Source organism: Choristoneura fumiferana, chromosome 24 (genome assembly GCF_025370935.1).
Source record: "Choristoneura fumiferana chromosome 24, NRCan_CFum_1, whole genome shotgun sequence".
In the NCBI taxonomy this organism is placed as follows: Eukaryota; Metazoa; Arthropoda; class Insecta; order Lepidoptera; family Tortricidae; genus Choristoneura; species Choristoneura fumiferana.
Window position 1 is genome coordinate 11601585 of NC_133495.1, and position 21784 is coordinate 11623368.

Sequence of the window (21784 nt, forward strand, 5' to 3'; positions counted from 1 at the left end):
TCTTCAATAATGTACTAAGAGATAAATCTAATTAGCAAGCTTGTACTTCATGATTATGATGTATTTGGATGTTAGAGAGATAAGAAAGTTATAAGGTAGGTACTTATCATTTACTTGTTACAAGTGAATAGTACTTACTAGGTAATGTCGTAATGTTAATAAATATTCTATATCATGGTATCTCATACAACAGATGAGTGTAAGGCCAAATGTTTATTAGATAAATTTTATCCTGAACAATAAGCCTATCGATTTGTATAATAAAATAGCGAGTGTTTATTTTTTTTAGTTGGTTCTATTCTCACGTGAGACAAGGGAAGTTTAGAAGATCTTTGAATTGAATGCAGTTTTGTTTCATTTCAAAAATAAAGAAATGTTTCCTTTCAGTACAATTAGCTAACTAAAGAAATTAAAGGTTGTTGCCCTCCGGGGCCCATTGATTCTTTCCACCCTGTATAATGATAATGATTTAAAACAAAAGTAAGTATTGATTCCATAAATTTATTACTCTTCATTTTGTCTCACTACAACTTTTATTGTATTCTAATGTATCGATAAATATTGCACTATAAGTACGTATCGTTCTTATAACATAATCATATAAATAACTAGGCACTGGAAATTATATTATTTTGCAAAATATAAAAAATACAATTACATGTATAATATAGAAGCCTTGGTGGATACGGACTGTAGTTATGATAGGTACTCTTTGGAGATTTACATTATAAATATATATTTTTTCACTTAAATACAATTAAAATTACTATTATTTACATAAAATCAAGATTTCTTCTCGATTTCTACTTCTTACACGGAAGTAGACATAAATGTGAATAGGTATTGATTTTGTTTAAGTATTTACAATGTTCACTTGTTTATACAATTTAAATATAATACAGAGGTGGTAATTAAGATTACTTATAATAATTCTATTTAAGTTTAAGTTTCTGCAAAATGCAAATAAATAGTTAAATAATAAAAAAAACTATGTTACAATAATGACTAGTTTTATTTAATTGTCAGCGCTGTAACTTTACTTCTTAATTTTTCAACCAGGGCCCGATTGCATAACAAAGTACAAGCTAATATTATTAGCGATTTTGTATTGAAATTCACTAATACTATTAGCTTGTACTTTATCATGCAATTGGGCCCAGATTTAGTTCAATTCTTTCCACTAAAGATTTGTTTCACAACTCTACAGGATGTATTTTTAATACAAACACAAAAAGTAACCAAACGTTGGTATTAGTTCTTCAAATCGATATTGCAATAATTTTTAAGTTTAGGTACTAACCAAGTATTGCCAGTTGCTTCTGAGACCACTTGCTCTCAGCTCAGACCTGTTGCTTCTTATAGATCAGCTGCTTTTTAGACGAAGTGAGTGATACGGTACATACTCTACATACCGAACATTGCATGCTAGCTAAAGAAAAGAACAGTCTTATTTTTTTAAATTAAACAAGATAAGGTAGTCTATTCCTTATTTTGAAAAAAAAAATGTTTTGGTGTTCAATAAAGACTCATTGTATCTATTGTATTGTGATACTTACATAATTATGAAAGTATATAAGTAAAGTATGTTTATTAGGGTCTTAACTTCGAGTGTTTTGATCGGTCAGATAAGTCGCAAGCATTTTTATTACGCTATTTAGCATCGGTCTTCAGTTTTTATAAAAAATAACCCTGAGCATCATCTCTTTTAAGAATACTTGCCGAAACGGTAATGAGGAAAAAAAACACCGCAAAAACTCTGAATATTCTAGCTATCTAGTTCCTGGCGCCCCTAGCGGCCGTCTCGGCCAATAAAGCCGGTATTGGTTATAACAAAAACACGGTTCTTTAATTTTTCGTCGAAAATATGTTTCCCAAATGATTCAATATTCAATGATCCTGAATAGTTTACAGTTTTAGAAAAAATCGTTCGTTAATAATGAATAAATTTGCGAAAGGAATCATTTGCGAAAAACTAGAATCCAAAAATACACGCTGTATTGCGGCGAGCTATAGGTAGTGCCACGAGAGTCGAAATGAATGATTACACACACAGCTACATGAAGAACTGATTGCATAAAAGGAGAATGAATGAAATGTATGAGTGAATGTCAAAATCCCGCTGTCATTATATGACACGTTCTGTGCGTGAGCTCAACTCTAGTGACTCTACCTATAGTAGTGGTCGGTCAGCTCAGCAGTCAGCAGTCTCTGAGGGCGCGGATGGCGGCGGTGAGCCGTCGCAGCTGTTGTCGCGCGTCCCTCTCTTGCGCGGCGTGACGGCGGCGCTGGTCGGCGAGCGCGCGTGCGCGGTGCTGGGCGCGCGCGGCGACGCGGGCTGCGTGCGCGCACGACACGCGCAGCGCCGTGTTGCGCGCGTGCAGCATAGAGATCGAGCGCGCGCGCTCTGAGGACACAGGAGGACGCAGGGTTAATAGGGGAGGCTTATGTCCGACAGTGGACGTCCTACGTCCTACGGCTGATATTATATTAGGACGATGATGAAGGTTTTTGTGGCAGACCAGTTGCAGCTAGTATTGTGAATTCCGTTATACAATACATAGGTATATCAATAATTTTAATATGTTTTTCGCTAACTTTTGCATGCTAAATTTTAAGTTAATCGGACTAAGTACTGAAAGTGGGTAAAATTTAGCTTGCACGATTTGATTACGTCTCCCAGACATCAGGACAATGAAACTAAATAAAAGCTAGCAACATACCTGCTTCAAAGTCCTTGTACGCCTTGACGAGCGCCTCGACCCCCGGCCAGGAGGGCCGGTCCGCCTGGCAGGCGGCCTCCCGGCGGGCGGGCTCCGCGCCGGCGGCGGCGCTGCGCGGCTCGTCCATGGACGTGGCCGGGCTGGACGCCGCCGCCGCCGGAGCCTCCGCGGTCTTCAGCGATATTATCTTGGATATATTCGGGATATTTATCTTAGGGTAGTTCTGGTACGGCTGGTCCGCTTTGACGGTAGGTTTTGTGATGTTTTCGCTGTCGAAGCCGGGGGTGAGGTCGCGCTGGCCGCCGTACAGCTGGAGGCTGCGGCCGGCCATCCTGGACAGGCGGTCGAGCTCCTCGAAGTTCTTCTGGGCGAGCGCGCGGATGCAGGCCGGGGCGGGGGCGGGGCGGGGGCGGGGGCGGCGGCGGGGGCGGGGGCGGGGGCGCGGCGCGCGTCCAGCCGCTGCTTGATGAGGTCGTTGTTGTCGCGGACGCTCCGCTTGATCTCCGTCAGCAGACGCAGGTGTCCGCTGTGGTCGAGCTCCGTTACGCTTTCCTGCTTCGGTTTCTTCTCGTTTCCGTCTTCGGTTGCGCGATTTCTTCGTTTTCTTTCTCTTAATATTTCCTGCCATGCCTGCTCATATCCTGAAATTATAAAAAAATATATATTTTTTTTATTAGCCTATTTTTGTGTCCCACTGCTGGGCAAAGGCCTAAAATGAAAAAATATATAATTAAAAAAATAGTTTGTTTGCATACCTATTTGATATTGTATCAACACCACCCCACCTCGATGGATGGTGCTCCTCCATTATAGTTTTAGCGTTTAGCGGAATTTCTTGCCCCGTACTGGCAAAATTTGGAATTGGTTGGCAGCCGAGGATTTCCCGACTTGCAATAACGGATACACATCATAATAACGACATCGAAAAGATCGAATTGGGCGAAAGAGCGAAAAAAGGGCGCCATATAGCCATCCCATCATCTAGATATGCCTCGTTTTTGCGACAGACATCTAGGCATCCAACTATCTAACCTTCTTTATATTTGGGCGGCGCTAGCGTCAGCCGCAATTGCGTGAGAAAGGCGATCTTCCGCTGCGGGCTGCGGGCGTCATCGGGCGCTTCGAGCCGGGCGCGGGGCGCGGCGTGCGGGGCGCGGGGGGCGGCGCGGGCGGCGCCGGCTCGTCCCGCGCCAGCCGGTCCAGGCGCCCCGCCGTGATGTATGCGGACGCCACCGAATCCTTGCTCAAGCTCCGCTCCTGGCGCTCCAGCTCTTTTTCTAAAACGAAATATACAAAACAATGACTCTTTATTGACCAAAACGGTAGGTACCTACGAGTACAAGGGATATTACGGGGGTTACACTATCTGACCTCATGAATCGTTAACCACTGTGGAATTCTTTCATAGAAAAAGTCATAGTGACATCGCATTGCTTGACAAGGGAATACAATGTAACTTACTGTTAGAACGTTCTACGATGGATCAGAATCAAAAGGTACGATAAGTAATAATTACCTACATGGATGAAATTCACAAGGGCCGTAAGTTATTAATAGGCAGTTCTGACTTCAGAGCGATCTCTTGTAACGGGTAACCCGCATCAAAATCTTGGATTGTGACCAAATTGTAACGTACAGTTGCTAAAGAGGCGAGATCCTTATTCGTACCTTTGAAGGCGTCTCGAGTGGCCAGCCGAAAGCCTGCCAGGAACTCGACCTTGCCGGCTTCCACCTCGTCCGGTTTGCTGAACTCGTCTATGATAGCGTTGTACTCTTTTAGTTCCTCTTCTCCGTAGTCGCTGTCGCTTTCATCGCTCTCTTCGTCTATTCTAACTTTGGTGCTTGCAAATTCTTTGTAGATCTCGGCCTTCATTTTGTTCGGAGTGATAATATTTTTAAGATTATCAATTTTATCTGAAATCTTTTTCAAATCAGGTTTTGATATTGTTTCTTTGACGTCACGATTTGATAAATATTTGAGTCGACGCATTCTTTTCTTTTTTTCGTAGATATCTAAAGAGCTTACTTCTTCGATCTTCGTAATTTTTGGCCTAATATTAGTAATGACTATTTTCGGTTGTAACTTAGAATCCATCTGGTACGGGCACGCGATGTATAATTTATCGTTGGACTTGCTCTGCTCTACGGGTGTGGAAAACTCTTTTGGGTTTTGTGAGATGAATTTAGGATATTCCCTATTGATGAACGGCTGGTTTATCTTATTGTCTGCCTCCACAAGCATCGGCACTTGATACACTATTTGCGGATTCATTATCACCTTTTGATTGGAAGTTTGAAAAACAATATCGGTTTTATTAGTTTTGTTTGCTAACGTTTGCAATACATTGTTACTCGATTTGAGTACGTGGATTTCTTTACTGACAGTCACATTTTGCGCCTTCACCGTTGTGGCATTAGCACTGTCACCGCCATTGTTCGTAGTAGTGGCATCGTTTGACTTGTTTTCATTTGCAGTTTTGTTCGCTTTGGCATCAGCAGTTTGACTCATTTTATTATTTTTTATCATCATTAAGTTAGCTGGAAACTGCACGTTACTCAAATATAAAAAATTAGGTTGTAAAACAACGTTTTTTGTTTCCTGCGGGGTCTTATCTTTACTCTTCTTCATGTCTTGCTCTTGCAGTGTTACCGACTTCTCCTTCACGACTATCTTGTTACCATATATCTGGTTCTCTGTGATCAAATTTTCGAAATCGTTCTCGTCGCAGTTTTCCTGGTGCAGCCGCTTCAGCGCCACCACTTTGGACGAAGTGCCGTTCTCGCTGATGTGCTCTTCTTTACATTTCTTTATTTGACCGGACAGTCGTGAAGGAGCTTGCAGGTTTTTTGACTCGAAGTTGGTCCTCTGCAGCAACACCTGTGGATTCTGTTGCTGGATGGTCAGCAACATTTTAGGATTCGATGGGTTTTTGTTTTGAATGAACAGAATCTGGTTTTTCTGCTCGCCGAAAGACCCGTCGGGGGGTTTGTTCGTAAAGTTTAATTTATTAGGTTCCGTATTTACTGGATTGAATATGGGTTTGGGTGGAGGGAGTGGGGCTTGCGGTGTGGATACTGGAGGCTCTTTAATTTCGCTGGGTGTATCGGGCTTAGAGTCGGGCTTCCAGAACTGATTCTCTGTTTTGTTAATAGTTTCCGCTGCATTCAGTAGCGTGCTGATACTATTATTACTCGTATGCGTAACATTGTTATTGGAGGTAGGCGGTTCTATTGTAACTTCAGATTCTTTCAGTGCATTTTTTATAACGATATTACTCTGTATCTCAACCCTAATGTTGTCCTTCGCATTCTGAAAAGCCGGATTGAAAGGTACTGGAGGTTTCTTGCACATAGCATTCTGAAATATTGCATCCGGTGGATTACTGACACATTTCATATCTATCTTGCTGATAGGTATACTAGTTTTGAGGCTGAATCTTTCAGGTGTTTTCTTTTTAGAATCGTTCGTGGAGTTATGAGCCGGAATGGTCACGGTCGCTCCGGAACCTTGAGCCAAAGAAGTGATACTCATTTTAGCTTCAGTCGATTGGGTTTTATCAGAGCTAGACGCGGCTGGGACGATTTCAGGCGTGAAGTGTTCCTCGAAGTCCTGCTGCTTTGGTGGCGGTATCGCGGGAGGCAGGAGAGGCTCTTTAGGAGGTTCATCTGGTTTCGCCTCAGTTTTCTCTTCAGTGTTTTCTTTAGGGGTTGACGGGAATGAGAAATCAGTCGGTGCTTGAGCCGAGTGCTGATTCTGCTGCAGGGGCGGCGGCGGCGGCACGCCTTGGTAGGAGACGGGCTGAAAGGCCGAGTACCCGGGGATGGAGTACAGGTACGGGTAGCCGGGGTAGGGCTCGTGGCCGTGGCCGTGGCCGAGGCCGTGGCCGTGGCCGTGGCCGAGGGCGGCGCTCGCGGGCTTGGCGGCCACGCTCGGGCTGGGGTTGGGGATGGACGACGGTGAGATCTTCGGCGAGTGGGAAACTGGCTTGGAGGGGATGAATACGGGTTTATCTAGAAAATGATCGTCTTGTTTAAAGGGTTCGAGCGGTTTGGGGGCGGGGTCCGGCGCGGTCGGGGGCGGCGCGGTCGGGGCGGCGCGGGTTGCAGGGGCTCCGGTGGCGGCGTCGGCGCGCTCGGCTTGCCTGCGGGAAACACTGACTTGAGTATATTCAAATATAAAGGAAACTCTTCATAAGTAAGTAACGCCACGTGTTAAACAAAAACGTTGAACAATTTCTCTTTCTTGAAGTTTGAAAACCAAGAGTTAAACTAAATTTGGTCATCATATATTGATTAATTAATTTGACTTTGTTAGTGAATTTTATAATATTATTTAATTTAAAATTTAATTCCTGTAAATCGATTAATGATTGTGCCATGTAAATACTAATTCTAGCATGTAAGTGTACTGTAATACTAACAAATTATGGGTTTTATGCCTGAAATAAATTAATTGAATATATTGAATATATATAGGACGTTACTTCAGTGTTTTATTAACACTAGTATTTACGGGTTCACCGAAAGGTGGAGTTCAAAAATTGGCCACATTAGGATCGGTAAATACTGGACTTGGTAGTTCAAAATAGTATGAAAATGTTCATGTTACAAAGGATCTTTTCATCAAGTGAGTCGTTATTCCAGGGAGTTTCATTGTACGGTTAGCATTGTCCTACTTTTTGAAATCCACCCCAATACGCCTCTCTTAGCCTATAATGGTGCTCCGCCGCTCTCCGACCGACAAATGCATATTTTGACGAGAAATTAAACGGCATGCATAAAAGGAGAGGAGTTGCGTGCTACAAGCCACTACAAGCGCTAGACTTACCTTAGTCTGTTGTGTGTGAAGCTGTTGTCTGTATCTATTAGAAGATTGAAACGAAGTTAGTTAGCTACCCACGTAAAAACTTACTGTTTCCTAAATGTTTACAGGATGTCTTTAAATTATCCCGGTATATTTCAGTAGGTTCTGATCTTAGTTTGACTGAATACTTGCTCTTTTGCCTCCTTCAAAGTCAAAGTCAAAGTCAAAATATCTTTATTCAATTTAGGCTATAACAAGCACTTATGAATGTCAAAAAAATCTACCACCGGTTCGGAAAAACCTATGCTGAGAAGAATCCGGCAAGAAACTCAACGAGGTATATTTTTTTTTTAGATTTACAATATTATTAAATGATATATGTATATGTAAGTACATCACAAGTATTTAACACAACTTTATTTTTAACACAGTAGGTTCGCTATTTGAAGGGATCGCTAATGCGGATCGGAATTATTTCCAAATATCTCTGTCCATGATATAATCATAAACTTTATAATACGCCTTTGATATTAATGTCTTCTTGACAATAGATCTGAATTTTGTATCCATTTCATTTAAGTATAATATTTTTTGGAATTTTATTATAAATCGTATGCATTTTCCCAGCAACGACTTTTTGGTTTTAGCCAGTCTGTAAGATGGAACCTGTGTTTCTAGTAGCCTTTGGCTTATCGACGTTAGTGGGAAAATCACATATGTTCTTCCTAACATACATGATTATTTCAAAAACATAAAGCGACGGCAGGGTTAGGATACCTGTTTCCTTAATAAAAAGATCTTAAAGATTCACGCGTCTTCAAATTATAAATTGCTCTAATTGCTCTCTTTTGTAAGATAAAAATTGACTCAATGTTTGCGATACCCATTAAAATAAGGCCGTACGAAATAATGCTATTAAAGTAAGCAAAATACACCAACTGTGCCGTCGCCACATCGGTTAGCTGCCGTATTTTCCAAACTGCAAAAGCAGCAGAGCTCAATCTACCCGCGATTGCTGTGACGTGAGGTCCCCACTGTAGTTTAGAATCGAGCGTTATTCCCACATTCCTAAAAATACTGTTGATTTTACAAATTCAATAGTTTGACCATTTAACTTTATATTAGAAACTGAATTCGAGTTAGATGAATTTATCAACGAGAATTTAATACATTTAGTTTTCTTAGGATTTAGTAACAAATGATTGGCAGCAAACCATGCGGATATCACGGACAGGGTTTCATTGGGCTCAATGAAGTCGGTATCTTTTCTACTAACCTTGAACAGTAAATTCGTGTCGTCAGCAAACATAACTATAAGTACCCGACTTTTAGCTTACCATATATAAGTAAGGTCATTTACATAAATAAGATACAGGAATGGGGCAAGAATGGACCTTCTCATAATATACTGGGCGGCAAAAAATCTGGCCCTCAAATGTGTGCATAGTAATGGGTAATTTTGTACCGCTAAGTAGGTATAATAAAAAAAATATGTATAGATTTTTCATCTGAATTTTTGATTCAAGATCACTGATTTAGAATAGGTACCCTAATAAGTGGTCTACTACCAGACTATGATAATCGTTTGCATGTAACAAAAAAATAATGCCAATAGACGAGATGTGTCTATCATCTTGAAAGTTCGACTTTAGCGACATGTTCATTTGATAGGAACTTGTTTAAGAATTGATAGACCATCATGGTACCATCAGTCAAATAAGTGGTCTATCAGTTTTTAAACAAGTTGCTATCAAATGAATATGTCGCTAAAGTCCAACTTTCAATTTGACAGACACGTCTATTGGCATTATTGTTTTATGACATGCAAACGATTATCAACTTTAGGGTGGTAGACCACATATTTGGCTAATGGTACCTTGTCACGATTTTGGATATGTAAGGAAACTTTGTCATCCACGAATCCTGAAAGACATTTACAGGGGTGTTCAGCAAAACCAACCCAACCATCTGCTGAAATATTCGGGAATAATTTAAAAAAAACTTGTAGAATTTTTAAAGAAGTCTTTTGTATAATTTTTTGAATTAGGCGTTACTTCTAAGAACAAGAGGGCTTGGGCCATAGTTCCCACGCGGGCCCAGTGCGGATTGAGAACTTAGCACGAATCATTGAATCGCTTCGCAGGTTTGTTTCAACATGTCCAATAGATTTAATCAGCAAAAAGAAAAGTAAGGTCCTCTTGCTCTTAGAGGAGGCCTGTGCCCAGCAGTGGGACGTATATAGGCTGGGATGATGATGATGATGAGGCGTTACTTTGCGGAGATCCATAACAATGGACTAAAAGAATTTCTTTGCTCACCCTTTCTTTGATTTTGAAGTCTTTTGTCCTAAAGTTCGGTATTCATTATCACTCATGTTAGTTAAACGTTTCGTGGCAAACTTTACTGGCAATGTGTAAGCCAGCATTTATTCTCAGCCAGCATACGAAATTTCAGTTTTCCAGGAATACTCGAGGAGCGCCCTACCCTAGTTGTACTAATTTTATATACAGAACCGTCCCCCCTCCCTTTTTGGTGGTGGGAGGGTGAAGTTTTAGATAAGCGCATTCGTTGGTAACTCGAATCTTACCTATGTTATGGATGTCCATCGGCGGCAGTGATTGCTTTCCATCAGGTGGTCCGCTTGCTCGTTTTAGCCCTATCAAATATATAAATATATATACAGTGTGGAAATATAAGTCGGGCCCTGGAGGGAAACTACCTTAAATCCTATTTAATACGAGATCGAGAGGGACCGCACGACACGAACTTCGAGTTTCGAGTTTCGTAGTAGCCCTGCTGTGCCCCTAGTGTAAGTTTTCGGTTACAAAATACGTCTCGATCGCGTTCGCGTTAAAATCTCAATTTATATGGAAACACGAACAGCGCCTCTAGCGGAACGTTTGCGATGTTCGTGTTTCTATACAAATTGAGATTTTAACGCGAACGCGATCGAGACGTATTTTGTAACCGATAACTTACACTAAGGGCACTGTATATAAAAAGATTTCTGTATTTTTCAGCTCTTTATAAATTCTAGGCTCCATACCAAATATCAGCTTTCTAGGAATCGGGAAGTTTTTTTTATGGTATGGAAAATCCACGGAAAATCCATACTAATATTATGCATGTGAAAGTGTGTGTTTGTATGTTTGTCCTTCTTTCACGCCGCAACGGAGCAACGGATCGACGTAATTTTTGGCATAGAGATAGTTTATGGGCCAGAGAGTGACATAGGCTACTTTTTATTCCGGAAAAATGCACGTTCCCGAGGAAACAGCGCGCGATAATCGAATTCCACGCGGACGAAGTCGCGGGCAAAAACTAGTGAGCTATTGGGCCCCCTTAACTGCGAAGTTCAAAATTTGAGCTTTGTATCTTGCTGTCCCGCCGACGCTTATATTAGATATTTTACTAGAGTGAGAGGGACGACACGATACGAACTAAGATTCTTGAATTTCGTAGTAGCCCCCCCTGATCGGGGAAACAGGGCCCACGAGGGGGATGCCCACTTAAAACCACACGAGTTCCCTCGTTGCCATTGTGGGACGCTATACGGCGGAGCTGAAATGACACCGCGGCGCCCACCGTACTTTAAATACTTACCTACATGTTAAACAGCCAAGACGTGCACAAAGATTCGTATTTTTCATACTTTACAAATATCTGCCCCGACCGGAATCGAACCAGAAACCGCAAGCTTCTTAACCAGGTTCTCTACCACTCACTAGTCTCTCTCGTCGTCTGACTATGATATCTATTCCTCATAGTCAAAATACCACAAACAGGAACTTGTCACGAGTAGACTGAAGTGTGGGGTGTCAAGTCTGCCTAGCAGCGCGAGTCCTTCGAACTACCCGCACTTGACCACAAACAGTACGGCACTCGTATCTCGAACTACCCGCACTTAGTAATATCATATTTCATACATTATATCTATTTCCTCATGTTATTAGTTCTACTGTTTGAATATTTCCTTCCAGAATCGATGTCGTCACTTGTTTGCATCCCCTGCTATTAATAGTAAGATAGGTACTTACTCGTAAAATGTTAAGTATCATTTTTGAACCACAGTCTGCCGTGAAGCAGCAGTGCTTGCACTGTTATGTTTCGGCGTGGAGAGTAAGACAGCCGATGAAATTACTGGCACTTGAGGTATTCCATCTTAGGCCTCTAGGTTGGCAACGCATTTGCAATACCCCTGGTGTTGCAGATGTTTATGGGCGGTGGTGATCTCTTACCATCAGGAGACCCACTTGCTCGTTTGCCATCCAGTCGAATCAAAAAAAAAGTCTGCAATAACCCCTATGAGCTGTACCTACCCTTAATGTAAGTTTTCGGTAACAAAATCCGTCTCGATCGCGTTCGCGTTAAAATCTCAATTTGTATGGAAACACGAACAGCGCCTCTAGAGGAACGGTTGCGATGTTCGTGTTTCTATACAAATTGAGATTTTAACGCGAACGCGATCGAGACGTATTTTGTAACCGAATACTTACACTAAGGTAACGCTGGCAAAATAAATAGGTAAGTACATCTATTCTGTAGATCGCTGTCGATTCTGTAGATTGTACGAATAGTGAAATTGTCGTGAGATTGAGCTCGACCCCCTGCCTTCCTAATCCCACGGGAGATTTTTAAAAATTTGTGTTCTACTAGTGTGTAATCTATGCTGGCAGCAGGATTTAGCCACATTGTAGTGGAGTAACATTTCGTAAGTCAGTTTTTTCGCAAAAAACATTATAGGTAATTGCTGAGACGAGGCCGCAACTACACGTGAGATTAGGTGAGATTCAACTCGATCCATGAGACATTGCCGTATTGGTTTATAATAAGGTGCCAATTTTTTGTAAATATCTTTGCAAGACGTGACTGTATTATCATGACCGATGCGTGCATGCATCACAGCTATTCTAGAAATTGGTACAAGCAGAGGTGAACAGTGTGCGAGAAAAAAAACAACCAATACGTAATTGTTCGTACTCGTACCTACAACGCTGTGCTGTGGGAGGATAGAAAAATGAAATAAGTAATCTAGGAATTGGTGTTCTTTTGTTTCGCACACCTCTCTTAGCTTTGGTACTATCAGCCAAATAAGTGGTCTATCAGTTTTTAAACAAGTTCTTATCAAATGAATATGTCGCTAAAGTCGAACTTTCAAGTTGACAGACACGTCTATTGGCATTATTGTTTTATGACGTGCAAACGATTATCAACTTTAGGGTGGTAGACCACATATTTGACTGAAGGTACCTAGGTACCTACTATTTAAAGCTATAAAAAAATCAACAGCTATAGATGATCAGCCATTATCTTGGCTCCACAAAAGTACCTATATACGATCAAATGAGTTATTTGTGGCTTTTTTAATAATTAGTTATCCAGGTTCCACTGGCGCCGATAGTGTGTCCCGGAAAGTAGTCATACGAAGTGAAAGTCCAGAGACCCTTAAATTTACTGTGTTCACCACAGTGAACACGAGTCACGACTAGCTTTTTGTATTTTTATTTTTTGTAGACTTTTTTGGACTAGGTACAAGATAACAACGAGGTTTAAATCGTTTAAGTTAAGTTCGGGGTTTACTGGAGTTACACATATTGACCATTCAAATAAATCACAGTTAATTTAAATTATCCTAAAAAACTTCCTTATTTCACTAACTTTTTTTCAATTATTTTACCTACCATATTAAGCATAAACTATGAAAAATCGCAGAACACACATGGGGGTGATTCAGACGGCTCTTGAAGTGCTCTAGGTACCTCTGTCTGTACTTTCACTTCACACTTCTTAGGACAGACATACATACATAAAAGATGTCGTTGATTCTTATTTTTTCGGCAACTTTTTATACTTTGTCCTCCACGAGCGGCTGCAGGGACGGCCGTGCTCGCGTGTCGTCTCGTTCGCCGCAATGCACTGCTTCGAATACATAATCCTTTCTTTGCTATCGTCATAAGTTTCAAACATATCTGCCATATAATCATGTACCTACCTACAGTCGCTATCAGATATTTCGGAGCGGCCAAGGGTCAAAAATATCGGCACATGCACAGCACTCTATTATTAAGGTAGGTACCTATTGTTCATGTTTCGATAATATTTTTGATCACCTTGGCCACTCCGAAACGACTGCACCTCGGTGCAATTAGCCGATTAATTAGTATAGTAGATGTTGCCTAGTACCCGTAACACAAGCTATGCTTACTGTGGGACTAGGTCAATTGGTGTCGTGTCCCATGGTATTTATTTATTTAGTAAATACGTATTTGGTGTTCACGCAAACTGCTCGGAACGCTGGGCCCCACCTGTAGTCTATTAGCGCCATCTTTCCATTGCCATTGTGTAGCTCATGTATTTCATTGATTTAGTTATACTTACTTTGTCATTTCGATAACTTATCTACGAGTTGTTTTAACTCATGCTTCAAGTATAGTAAAATAAAAGTTATCAATAACATCGAGAGTATTGAACTACCGTGAGAATCGCTCATGTTTAATGAAATAAATCCGGATTACGTCGAGTTTCTAATTTCGGGCTAATTCGTAGCCCTTCTTCGATGAGTGTTGGCGGCGCCGCAGTGCGCGTGTTGCAGCAGCCGCCGAGTCGCGTTGCTTCAAGAACAAAGGCTACGAATTAGCCCGAAACATGGCAAGCTAAACTCGATTTAAGACGTGACTTATTTGGATTTTAAACATCTACCGAAACACCTAAGGCCACTCCCTATTTCCTAGATCACGCAGAGGCACCTTCGTGCAGAAAAGAGGCTGTTGCCAAATCGGCTCCGCTAGAGGTCAATAAAAGAACGGAAAACGGATAAAAGACGAACTAAACAACTTCATACTAACTTGCCATGTACAAGCATTTTATGTAAAAATGTGACACAGGTAGGGTCGTATCAGATGACCAGGAAGGTCGTCCATAAGGACGCTTTGTTGTTATACTTTGGAACTGGTGTGGTGACTTTCCCTATCACAGTATTGTTCTGTCAATATGCCATATTTAAGCTTTCGCAATTTTCAGTAATAATTACGAATTTATTAGGTGACTAGCCGTTACCTGCGACTCTCCCGCGAGTATCCCGCGGGAATTATGCAATTTTCCGGGATAAAAACTAAACTGTCCTTCTCCGGGACTCAATTTCATCTAAATCGGTTCAATGGTTTAGACGTGATGAAGTAACAAACAAAAATACGTACAAAATTTCGCATTTATAATATTAAGTAGTGGGAAGCAGGATCGAGTAAATCGAGTATGTAGTATTTTTCGTGAGTTGTTTCATTTCTTCTTGATCGTTGCAGCTTAGTGTAGCGAGCTATTAATCCATATTGTTTATTCAGACATTGGTGGTAATCTCATACCGAAGCGATGGTTGATATGATAAGTACCTACCGCCTACTTGGGTAAGCTTTGTAGATATATTAATAAATTTGTAAATTTTCCTTCATTATATATTATATTTAATAAAAATGGCAGTTGTAAAACAATAGCAAAAACTTTATTCCTAATACCGCAGCAATATCAAGCTACACCTAAAACCCTAGACAAATTTCCAGCTTCAAAACTGATTTATACCGCCACAATCCGATGGGACTCGAACCCGGGACCCTGCGTTCATTCCAATTGTGCCTACGCGGACGCGATCCCGAAGAAGAATCCGCCGACAAAGCCGACCGAGTAGCAGCTGTTCTTGCGGACGAACCAGAAGACGGCGTCCACCAGATCCTGTGTCTGGCGGCCGGCCTCCTTGACGCGCTCCCAGTTGACGTGGATGTAGCCCCACTCGCAGGCGAAGTGCAGCAGGAGGATGCCCCCCCCCAGACCGAAGGCCGCTATCTTCCCGACCTTGACGGCGCCGGCCCCGGCCAGCCAGCCGGTGGCCGTCCCGAGCACCAGGTTCCTGCTAGGTCTGTTCCGCGAGATCTTCTCTAGCGTGACGTCGAAGTAGGACTTGTCCTTGGGCCGGTCGGACTCGGGACCGTCGAGCTTGGAGATGTGTCGCAAGTCCGGGATGGGCCTGGACATGAGGCATCGCCTGCTGAGGGGGGGATACTTCAGGTACAGAATTGTTTGCGTTTGCGGCGGTGGGGATGTTACAGCGATGTTGCTGTTTTACTTGTTTGTTCGTTTTATTTAATGGTCGGTCTGTTTTGATGCGGTTTTGATTGATGTCAGGAGTGACAGTGTCATCAAAGAATGTTTCAAAGAGGATTTGAGACGAGACTTGGAGAAAAAGGTATAAATACTATAGTCTATAGTTCATTAAACTCCATAAAGGGTAAGTAGATGTAGATATAAATAGTTTGAATTCGGGAGCCGTTGTATGAAATCAAGATGAAATCACAACTTCGGAAATAGTAATTTGTGTTGAATATGAATTAACGATATTAGAAAAGTAGGTACCAACCTAGATGGGTATTAAGTTAATAGAAAATTTAATTCGAGTAGTAGTATAAAGCTTTGGAAAATAAATCATTATCTTATCTTATTTTATCTATCGCTTGTCACTGCAGCTGGCCTGATATTTTTAATAATCCAAAGCTTGCAGTTTGCAGGCCTAACAAAATTTTTGGTTGTTTGCGATTTATCTTTGAGTGTCCGCGAAGACATGTTTTGCCAGCTTAAAGAAAGGGACCCTCTTGTTCAGGTTCAGTCAAGAAAGTCACAGTTCAGACTGTCTGTGAGAGTCGTATGAACCCCTGAGAATTTGCGACAAATAAAATGATTGACGAGCGAGCAGGAAGCGTCTTTGTTTCAACTTCAGCAAAAATGATATTATTTGCTTTTTGCTCCTGAGAAGAAGGGCTACGAAATAGCCCGAAACATGTCGAACTAAACTCGGTTTAAGACGTAAGTTATCCGTTACAATATCATTTAATATTACTGTCATTCGGTGCAAATGGAAAATGGGCAACTCGAAATTTATATGTCAAAGCAGAAAAAAATATCAATTTGAAATACCTCTATAAATAAAACTACTAAAATCTTGTCGCATGGTAATTTTTTTAAATTCGATATTAGACCGAAAAAAAATAATTTTTGTTCTTATTCATAATGGACAATATTCCATTGGGATTTAATTAATTTACAACGGAAATAAGTTCTAAATATTTTTCAGCACAACTAAATTTTGACAAAATTCATCGCTATCTCTACAGAGTTCATTTTTATCAATCGATTGTAGTAAAATTTTGTGCGCAAGTTCAATAATATAGATTTTTTTGTTGATTTAATTTTTTAATTATTTTTTCAAAATACCGGAGCCATGGAGGTTAAAAATGTAAGAGACAGACTCATGAGCCTACAGAGCTACTAGTGGTATAGTGTCACTTTGTAACTCTGTCAAGAAGCTCATTTAAGGTTCAACGGTCGGGACCCATTCAAATCGTAACCAGCTCAAAAAATCTTGGTAATGGGTCCCGACTGTTTAACCTTAAATGAGCTTTTTGACAGAGTTCTAGACCACTAGACTTATTTTCTTACTTTTTTCTTCTTAGTTTTATTTTACAGTTTTTTTGATATTAATGTATATTTAGAAATACCCATATATATTTAGAATGGACTAATTATTAGCTTTCATTTGATACCCATAATTGTTACAATACAATTTTTTTTTTCATTCCTCCTCCATATTTTTTTTTGCAGACGCCATATTGAAATATTATATAGCCTATGTCACTCCGACAGTTATGACGAATCCAATGATACCACATATTTTAAAATCCGTCAAGCCGTTTAGGCTGCAGCGAGGACCAAAGAAATGGACATACATACGCTCGAAAAACATAACCCTCCTTCGGGCAGTCGGGTAAAAAAGCAGCAGCTGGTCAGAGTACCAAATGGTGTAAGAAGCAACCAGAGCCCGTATTGTCTGCTGATGTTCGCAATCGCATTCACCACCTTTTTCTACACTCGTCTTATACCGGGTGACAGAAATAAGTGTTGAAAACGATTGTGGTTCAATGTGACAAGACCGCAGGTCTGCATAGCAACAGAGGCCTTATTGCCATACAAAAACTGTCATTTGATTGCGATCCGATCGCGAGCGTCACAAACGTTAGGCAATACGGCCTTTGGTCTAAAAAGCAACTGGTCCTAACCTGTTTAGGCTGCGTTTCCACCAGAGAGATGTGCGAGGATGCGACGCGAAGAATGTGTTTCTCATGAACCTACTTATAGAACCGCTTAATTTTCCTATCCTCGCTCAGGACAGCTGTTTCCACTAGGCGAGGACAGGTATGAGGCGTTTCTATTAGTTCATAACAAACCATCTCTCGCATCGCATCCTCGCAAATCTTTGGTGGATATGAAGCCTTATGTGACACAAGTTATGTCAGATACTCGAAAAAGCAGTAGGTTAGGTTCTACGAATAATAATTCTTACTACCTAGTAATAGTTCGAGTTGCATTAAGGCGCAAAGCGCCTCAGCCACGCGGAACAGCCGCTCTGCGAAGCGGAGCTCTGTCAACTTTTAGTTAAGTATAGAATTCAATTTTTAGACCACTCGCTACTTAGACCAGTTGCTTCTTAGACCACTCGCTACTTAGACCAGATGCTTTTTAGACGAAATGACTCTAACCCCGTTACTGGACTTCTATTTGATTGAAGAAGAGATTCTTCAACGATCTTTTCACACTTCGTACCAGCAAAACGTTTTGATTTTCTTACTTCCATCGGAACCAGACGCTTAAAACTATCCCCACTTTTGTGTTATGCTAATCAGACATTCTGTTTAATTGACATGAGGCGTCAAAATTCGATCAGCGGTTAAGCGAGTCGATTTTTCCTTCAGAAGGTTCATAACAAACATTTATTTTATAGCCATTTTCGTGTTTAGTTTTGTCAATTTAACCCCTTTCCAGGCCCCGCGAATTTAGATACGCTACCACAAAATGGATCACAGTTTTATACAGGGTGGAAAGTTTGAGATGGGGCAGCAATACTGCTTTAAGACACTAACTGTAGTTAAAATGTTCAGATTTTAGTTGTCTACATACTGTTTAATTTTCTTTAAGCATAAAGGATTCATATTCGTAAAAAAACAACATGCGAAAGTTTCACTTTGCAAATTAGTACCCTTTTTCTTTGATATGTGGGTGTTCTAGTACTCTAACCTTAGTTGGTCTCAAAGAGTGTTTTAATCCTTGATAGAAATGGGACCGATTGGCATTAAAAAAAAGTCAAAACTGTCGATTTTCTCGCTGACTGTACATTTTATCAAAAATCTGTGAATGCCGATTGTTATCACTCAAAAAGTTAGTAAAGGTCTCCTAAGAGCATTTTCGCGTAGCAGCAAGGGATCTAGTAGCTGCCCTTGCTGCCCCATCTCAACTTTCCACCCTGTATTGTTAACCTATGAGGGATTCATTTAAAAACGAACAATACTTTAGACGATTTCAATTGATTTTATACCATATTGTAAATATAGCAAGGTCGAATATTTGTGTACATTTATGTAGTCGCTATATGCACTATGCCTGGAAAAGGGCTATGGTCAGTATCTGGAAATCTCATCAACTTTAATAATAATACACGTGTCTCTATCTTCTGGACAAAGATGAATAGAACGTTGTTACATCGGCAATCTTCGTCCGCACACGAGTGTTAACAAATGCCGAACTATACCGAACGTAAGCACTAAGAACCAACGTAAGTAAACTATAAGGTGGTGTGGTGACGCGGTGGCGTGTGGTGCGCCGCAATAGCGCGGGAACGTTTGAGCAATGGCTGCTCAAGTTTTACCCGCGCAAACGTACTGCCTTATTGTTGGCTAAAATGCTTCCGAGCCTTCCAACAAAAAGCTCATTGCGCGGCAACCGAGAAATGACTGATTTACGATTGAATACTTCAGAACATACATTTTTTTTTTTTATATTGGTATAATAGACAATTTTCAATATTAAAACATTCCTGAGAAAGAGCTCTACTCTAAATTAACCAGAGTCGCGAGACACGTTGTGTAAATACAGTCGAGGTCACAAACTTGTGAGCAAAAATTTTATCAAAAATGTCTGAACACGACTCTATTGTTAACGGCGTAGAAGCGTGTTAAGATATTTTTAATCAAATTTTTGCTCACAAGTTTATGAACTCGACTGTACCTGTTAAAAGAAGAAAACTGGTCTAATGTGTTCAAAAAAACTTACAGACGGTGGTAGATAAACGTGGTGGGTCATATTACTCTCTTCAATGAGGGCTATCGCGAATGAATTCGCCACTAGAGGCGCTAGTGTAGCGGTCCTCCCTTTTTTCCGAACAAAACAGGGACTATGCAACACTGTGGCATGCTCGATATTTTTATGGTACGGTTTTAAGGTGTATTAAATATGATTTTAATCTAAACTTTGTTTTCACGCCCGTAATAACAGACTTTGAAAGCCATACTTAAAAACCTCACGAGACAGTGCGCCATCTAGTGAGACAAAAAACGATAGCCCTCATTCAGTGTCCCGTAGCCTTCTATAGCCAGGAAGTCCCAATACCTACACTAATGTTTATCGTGGATATAACAGAGTTCATTTGTTCCACATGTCTACTCGTACATGTGAAAGTTTTTCAATTGTCACCTGCATTAATATCTGCTACAGCGGAGCGTGCAAAAAAATCTGACACGACCGAGGCGAGCGGTTCTAGAAATAGAGTCATATCAGATATTTAGACACGCTTTGTTGTGTCAGATATGATGCTGGTGACTGTATAGCCTCTAGACTTGATATAGTTGTATTCGTAGCTTTTTTTTGCTCAGGCAGTAAATACTGATATAGGTGGATTACTAATGTATGGGCAAAAAACTTTTCCCAAAGTAGGTATCACATCCCAAAATATTTTACTCAAACTATCGTTTGTCATAAAGTACTCTTCACAAAATGTTGCATGGCATAACTTACTTTTCTAGTAGCAGTTCGTTTCTGTAGGGGACGCAGTTCTAACCTAACCTAACCTACTTTTCTGATAGCAGTTCGTTTCTGTGGGGGACGCAGTTCTATCCTAACCTACTTTTATGGTAGCAGTTGGTTTTCGTGGTTGGTTCGTGTCAACGGTCGCGGCAACGGCAGTACACCGACATAGCTACATGCTTGCGCTTATGTTGCACGAGCATGCAGTTACACCTTTACAATGCCAATAACTGTGCAAATGGCAACTCTCAAGTGTACCCAGGAGCCAGGCGATGCCGCGTCGAGCGTCCTCCGGCAGCGGGCAGCGCGCACCTGCGTAACAAACAGCACACAGCGCTAACTACATGCGCGGGAAGCGGGAGGGGGAGGGACTCAACAAAAATAAAAACAACCCGCCTTTCGGCGCAGCATGCACGACTTAATTCCATTGAATGTATTTTCAATAAAATCATATTTTCACTTGTTAGGTATTGTCCGTATCATATCTACCTATTAAATATACTATTTACACGACGTCGCGGACCTCGGTCCGCCCGAAACGCGAGCGAAATAAAAAACGATCTGAAAATATGGAACACCTATCGGAAGCCGGAGCGGAGCGCGACTATATGACGCGGAGGCACCGCGGGCGGGGCGACGAATACTGCGTGCGGCGGGGCGGCGCGGGTCAGACGGGCGCGGGGGCGGGAGCGGGCGCGGGCGCGGGCGCGGGCGCGGCGGCGGGCTTGGCCGGCTCGGGCTCACCGTCGGGCTCGGCGCGCGGCTCGGGCGCGGCGTAGCGGTAGGGCCGGTAGAGCAGCGGCGGCGGCAGCAGCGCGCGCGGCAGGTAGCCGGGCGGGGGCAGCAGATGCGCGCCGTGCGCGTGCGCGTGCGCGTGTGCGTGCGCGTGCCCGTGCAGCGCGGCCGCCGCCAGCGCGCGGTGCTCGTCGCGCAGCGCCTCGCGCGCCCGGCTCTCCTTCTCTCTCTGTTGTCGCTCTCTTTCTCTTTGTTCTTTCTCTCGCTGCTCTCGTTCTCTTTCGCGCTCTCTGGAAATTGACAAGACGTCGTATAAGAAAACCATTCATTTCTGAACGCGGCACGACTATCAGTTTTTCTCAAGTAGAAAATCCCTAAATGTTTTTCTATGACGTGAGCGGTTTCAAAACGAAACATACGGCCTGATCACTCCGACGAATCCGTCCTTCGGCGGTTTATGCGAAATAAGCATCATGATCACAAAATGCCCATAAACAAAATTTAAAGAATAAAGTTATCAGAATTCTTTCCGTACATAAATGTGCTTTTAAATTTAATTTACCATGTACATAATATTATATAAAAAAAATACTACTTTTAAACTCAGTCGTGTTTGGGACCATTTAGATTA

At 41.6% G+C, this 21784-nt stretch overlaps 3 protein-coding genes across 3 annotated transcripts in view; all 3 read right to left on the reverse strand.

The window, feature by feature from the left end:
- Positions 1 to 220: 220 nt before the first annotated feature.
- On the reverse strand, positions 221 to 3348 carry LOC141441966 (uncharacterized). The gene is made up of 2 exons (XM_074106851.1): positions 2721 to 3348; positions 221 to 2404 (listed from the first exon to the last, which is right to left on the reverse strand). The coding sequence occupies exons 1-2, from the start codon at positions 3346 to 3348 to the stop codon at positions 2199 to 2201; spliced, it is 834 nt and encodes a 277-aa protein (XP_073962952.1). The 3' UTR covers positions 221 to 2198.
- Positions 3349 to 6652: 3304 nt separating this feature from the next.
- LOC141441967 (uncharacterized) overlaps positions 6653 to 21784 on the reverse strand; it is a 67366-nt gene continuing 52234 nt past the window's right edge. Inside the window, exons 15-16 of the mRNA XM_074106853.1 lie at positions 21163 to 21443; positions 6653 to 6862 (exon numbers count right to left, since the gene is read on the reverse strand). Coding sequence (XP_073962954.1) covers positions 6732 to 6862; positions 21163 to 21443 — 412 coding nt within the window. The 3' untranslated portion in view covers positions 6653 to 6731. The remainder of the gene's footprint in view (positions 6863 to 21162; positions 21444 to 21784) is intronic.
- On the reverse strand, positions 14761 to 15863 carry LOC141441629 (FUN14 domain-containing protein 1A-like). The gene has a single exon (XM_074106425.1). The coding sequence runs from the start codon at positions 15544 to 15546 to the stop codon at positions 15151 to 15153; it is 396 nt and encodes a 131-aa protein (XP_073962526.1). The 5' UTR covers positions 15547 to 15863; the 3' UTR covers positions 14761 to 15150.

Coding starts and splice junctions, on each gene's coding strand:
- LOC141441629 (XM_074106425.1), bottom strand. CDS start 15,546: ATGTCCAGGCCCATCCCGGACTTGCGACACATCTCCAAGCTCGACGGT.
- LOC141441966 (XM_074106851.1), bottom strand. CDS start 3,348: ATGGCAGGAAATATTAAGAGAAAGAAAACGAAGAAATCGCGCAACCGA. Junction 2,405..2,720: donor GTACAAGGACTTTGAAGCAG/GTATGTTGCTAG, acceptor CTGTGTCCTCAG/AGCGCGCGCGCTCGATCTCT.